Source organism: Hyperoodon ampullatus (assembly GCF_949752795.1).
Source record: "Hyperoodon ampullatus genome assembly, chromosome: 9".
NCBI lineage: Eukaryota > Metazoa > Chordata > Mammalia > Artiodactyla > Ziphiidae > Hyperoodon > Hyperoodon ampullatus.
Genome location: NC_136922.1, coordinates 97,791,866 through 97,796,984, shown reverse-complemented (window position 1 = coordinate 97,796,984; position 5,119 = coordinate 97,791,866). Strand labels below are relative to the sequence as shown.

General features: G+C 40.8%; 1 protein-coding gene across 1 annotated transcript; it reads right to left on the bottom strand.

Moving 5' to 3' along the window:
* Positions 1–815: 815 nt before the first annotated feature.
* Positions 816–1,738, bottom strand: LOC307057655 (olfactory receptor 2A7-like; the record flags this gene model as incomplete). Its single annotated transcript, XM_079710859.1, is given in 3 exon segments — positions 816–1,355; positions 1,359–1,573; positions 1,576–1,738. Coding segments are annotated over 3 exon segments (918 nt in total).
* Between the last annotated feature and the right edge of the window lie 3,381 nt (positions 1,739–5,119).

The following is a 5,119-nucleotide window of genomic DNA, read 5'->3' as shown; positions in this document are numbered from 1 at the left end:
GACCAAATAAGTTTGGAAAACACTGGCTAAAAATTGCAGTAGAATTCTTTATTTACCATAGGAATTTTTACTGTTTTTACTGTATGATAATATGAATTGTGAGTCCCCTAAAATGAGACATTTATTATGTAATAATTCTCAAACTTATTTGACCACAGAATTTATTTTTAAAGCCCTCTTAAGGGGCTAGAGATTTGAGGAAAACATATTGGGAGATATGGGGCTGGAACATAGCTTGATGAAGAAATTATAAATAGTATTATTGTAGATCTGTGGCTTCCAAATACCAGTCTATAACATCCAATAGCATCACAATTTGCTATAGATAATATTTGGACAATGATAATAAAGGCATAGATTTCTATAAGATACTTCCTACATCTATTCAATCAGTGATCTAATGGTGGGTCAGGAGACAGTTCTATTTATTTATTTATTTATGGCTGCATTGGGTCTTCGTTTCTGTGCGAGGGCTTTCTCTAGTTGCGGCGAGCAGGGGCCACTCTTCATCGCGGTGCGCGGGCCTCTCACTATCGCGGCCTCTCTTGTTGCGGAGCACAGGCTCCAGACACGCAGGCTCAGCGGCTATGGCTCACGGGCCCAGCTGCTCCGCGGCATGTGGGATCCTCCCAGACCAGGGCCCGAACCCGTGTCCCCTGCATTGGCAGGCAGACTCTCAACCACTGCGCCACCAGTGAAGCCCCGACAGTTCTATTTTTAATAAGAGTCTTAGATAATCTTATGCTGAGTTGGGTTTGGGACCTCTTAAGATAATATCCTCCTAGGTCACTGTCAACCCTGATACCACTATCTTTTCATAAAGCTCTCTCTATTCCCAGCACTCTCTTCAAGGCATTCTTTACTTCTGAATTCCTAAGAGTATAGATAAGGGGGTTGAGCACGGGATTGAAAAGTCTGTGAAACAGGAAGAGATATTTCTTCTGTTCCTTGGGGTTCCCATATCTGGGTCCAACATACATGACAATGGCTATGCCGTGAAAGAGTCCAACCACACAGAGGTGAGATGAGCAGGTGGACAAGGCTTTTCTTTGACGTTCCCCAGACTGGATCCTGAAGATAGCACAGAGGACACATGTATAGGAGATTACAATTGAGAAGCGTCCCCCTAGCACAGAAATCATGCCAGCCAGTACCACAGTGTCATGGATATGTGTATCTATACAAGCAAGTTTGAGAACAGCCATGATTTCACAGAAAAAGTGATTGATTTTCTGGGATATACAGAAGCGTAAGGGTAAAAGTAACACTAGATGAATCAAAGACAGAAGGACTCCAATGGTCCAGGAAATCACCACCAGCATGATGCAGACTCTCCAGATCATGATGGCAGAGTATCAGAGGGGCTGGCAGATGGCTACAGAGTGATCATAGGACATCACCACCAGGAGAAGACATTCTGTGACAGCAAATGTCAAAAAGAGAAAGCTTTGTGTCATGCAGCCAGCAAAGGAGATGGGCTTGGCTGGACTCAGGAGGTCTCCCAGCATCTGGGGCATCGTGTTGCAGGCATAGGCTATGTCAACGATGGCCAGGTGTGAGGGGAAGAAGTACAGTGCAGCCTGGAGTCCAGTGAGATGAGCCCCAGGAGGACCCTGTTCCCCAGTAGGGTGAAGACATAGAACAGAGAGAAGAGCCCAAAGAGAAGCATCTGAATCGTTGCATCAAGGGGAAATCCCAGTAGGGTGAACTCTGTGATACATGTCATATTGTCTCCCATATCCCTATGACACAGGAAATTCAGTTAATGTCCATGGTTAAAGAGAAGTCTTTGAAAATAGAGTTATGTCAACAATACCTTTCTGTGGTATAAAAAAGTGTTCAGAAACACTTTCAGTGAATTTTTGTGCTTTTAAATGAACGTCTAAAGAATTTATTTGGGGCTTCCCTGGTGGCGCAGTGGTTAAGAATCCGCCTACCAATGCAGGGGACATGGGTTCGAGCCCTCGTGCATGAAGATCCCGCATGCCGCGGAGCAGCTAAGCCCGCAAGCCACAACTACTGAGCCTGCGTGCCTAGAGCCCGTGCTCCGCAACAAGAGAAGCCACCGCAATAAGAAGCCTGCGCACTACAATGAAGAGTAGCCCCCGCTCGCTTCCCCACAACTAGAGAAAGCCTGCAGGCAGTAGCGAAGACCCAACACAGCTAAAAATAAATAAATAAAACAAATAAAATTCTTTAAAAAAGAATCTATTTGGTAACCTTAAAATATATACATACATACAAATAAACACATATATACATATCTTTCCTTTCTTGTTGTTAAGTTTTTAGCAGAGGCTAACTTTTCAAAATATTGGTTTGGCCAAAAAGTTCGCTCGGGTTTTTCCGTAAGATGTTAAGACGGTACGAAAAACCCGAACAGAGTTTTTGGCCAACCCAATGACTATGTTGCCACATGTTAATAGAAAACATAGTTTTTGTTTCATTCAGTGAGATACCTCATATCCTTCAAATAAATTCTGCTTTTCTTTGCTCATATTAGAGTTACTTCTGTTTTTTTTTTCAAAAACTATGACCCTTAACTGATACACATGCTAAAGTCCTTAAGCTGCAATACGTCTAATCTCAACTTGGAAGGGCTCATCAAGGACAGGGTATACTGAAGGTAGATGTACCATTTCCCAGATACACCATTAGCCATTAACCTCTCACCTGCCTGTCGAAACACACTTTCGACTCCTGCATCTGTTGTCACCTCCACAACTAATATTGCACAAAATCTCTTCTTGTTCAAATATAATGACTTCTTTTCAGCCTAAAATCTATTTTTTCATATTTAGCTTTTCAAAATACTTAGATGAACATTTATATGAATGACTGAATAGATTTGTACTGTGTTGCTTATCTAAACACAAAAACAGATTCAGTAACTTTGTTAGATTTTGACTCGATATTGATAAACACTCTAGAAATACCCAGTTTTAGATACTGTCTCTGCACATGACTGGCAATAGCTGGAGGACTTCTGTGAGGGATGCTGCAAAGGGGTCTTTAAATTCCTTGAGAGACTGAACTAAATCCTCTTTCTTACTCTATGATTCCACAATTAGAATGTACGTATAAACATGATATTGCCCTTCTTGCTTAAATTGTATTCCCATTTTTTAATGTAAAATCATCTTGTCTTGAAGAGAGCAAGAGTGAGCAGTAATTCTCAATTTAAATGGCTATAAAATTATCAACCCATTTAAAAATCATCCCATTTGGGCTTCCCTAGTGGCGCAGTGGTTGAGAGTCCGCCTGCCGATGCAGGGGACAGGGGTTCGTGCCTCGGTCCGGGAAGATCCCACATGCTGCGGAGCGGCTGGGCCCGTGAGCCATGGCCGCTGAGCCTGCGTGTCCGGAGCCTGTGCTCCGCAACAGGAGAGGCCACAACAGTGAGAGGCCTGCGTACCGCAAAAAAAAAAAAAAAAAAAAAAAACACATCCCATTTGCCTTGTTACTCCCCTATTGCTATTCCAATGATAAGTGTCAGGTCCAGAAGTTTGAAAATAAAATAATTTGGTATTTATTGATTTCCTATTACATACCTACGATTGTACTGAGGGTGGAGTTATCAATGATAGGAACTCTGAACTCATACTAACTGCTTAGACTCTGGTCTCATAATACTGTACATAAATACATAACTACTTGTACACTTATCCAATAACTGAATATTTGTCCTTATATATTTAGATATTTGACTTCCCTCTATATGTGGTACTTTAAGCCTAGTTTGTAAAATGAAAAGGTACTGGACTTTTTTGATTATTGTTAAACATTTACCAGAAAGTCGTACACACTTATCTCGTTACCTTAAAAATAGCTACGAGTAAAAAACAACCATTCATATATTGATTATATTAACATATTGATATATTGCTTAATAGTATCTTTTACTCAGCCTACTATTTATACTATCAATGAGAAAAATATGAGCATTAATAAAAATATACTTTTGCATGATATTGATGAGTGACAGTGAAAGCTAACAGGCAATGAAAATGATGTTAAAATATATTTGACCAGAACTCACAAAAGTAATTAAGACACTTGTGTATCTAGGGATGATTTTTGTGTAAGGACCCCACAAAATCTTCATGCAGAAAAAGCAAACATACCTGGTGTGGCTAAATTTCCTGATGGTGCTGGAAGGTTTGCTCCTCCTCTGAGAAGTGCCAAGGAAGGATACTGGCTTTTCATGTTGCCTAAGAGAAGAGAAGGCTTTATTCATTTATTATCTCCACAGGGCACCTTCTCAATTGTCATGAGGGCTTTGTGTACGGCATGAGACAGTAGGTCTCTCTTACACCAGTGTGCTCCCTATAGAGACGTAAAGAAGCCAACCACTGTTCCCCTTCTGAGACTGAAGAGGATTGGCAGTCTCTGTCTCTGAGGAAGCCAGAGAAATAGCGAGATCTTTAGAGGTTAAGATAAGAACAGGAAATACCTTCATAATTAAAAGGATACACACATATTAAGTTATACTCTGGTGACCCCATGAATATTACGGGTACCCAAATATAGGAATTTATTATAGTTTCATGAATTTTTATGTTGTTCCAGTTCCCAAACATTCAAGAGGCACTCAGGAGATGCAGAGATTCATCCCTGGTTATTGTCTGACAGTGAAATAGAAACTTGACATTAATTCCCAAAGCCATATTTCTTTTAGTGTACATAGTCTTGTTTCCCTGCTGCCGTGAACCTTATAGGAGAATAAACTTGTATTCAAAGGTAATAACCATTAAATCATTTTAGATAACAACTCAGAATCTACATCCTTGAGCACAGATCTGGAAATATGTGGGCACCGCTGTTAGGGTTTCACGTTGGACATGCCCTGCAGCTTGTTGATCTGTCTGGAGGATGAATGAATAAGGCACAAGGGCTGAGTGAAGCTTACTTTTGAAACTTTTCCCTTTTTGATAATTTCTGGACCTGCCCTTATGGGAAAGATAGAGCTGTGTAAAAGCAGAGGGCCAACTCCTGTCCTCTTTACCCTTATGGTGGGGCTGGTTATATGTATTCTACCTATCAGAGTAGGCAAATACTACTATCACAGTCTATACTGGAGGAATACAGTATTCCAATTCTTCAGGGTGTTATCAACAAT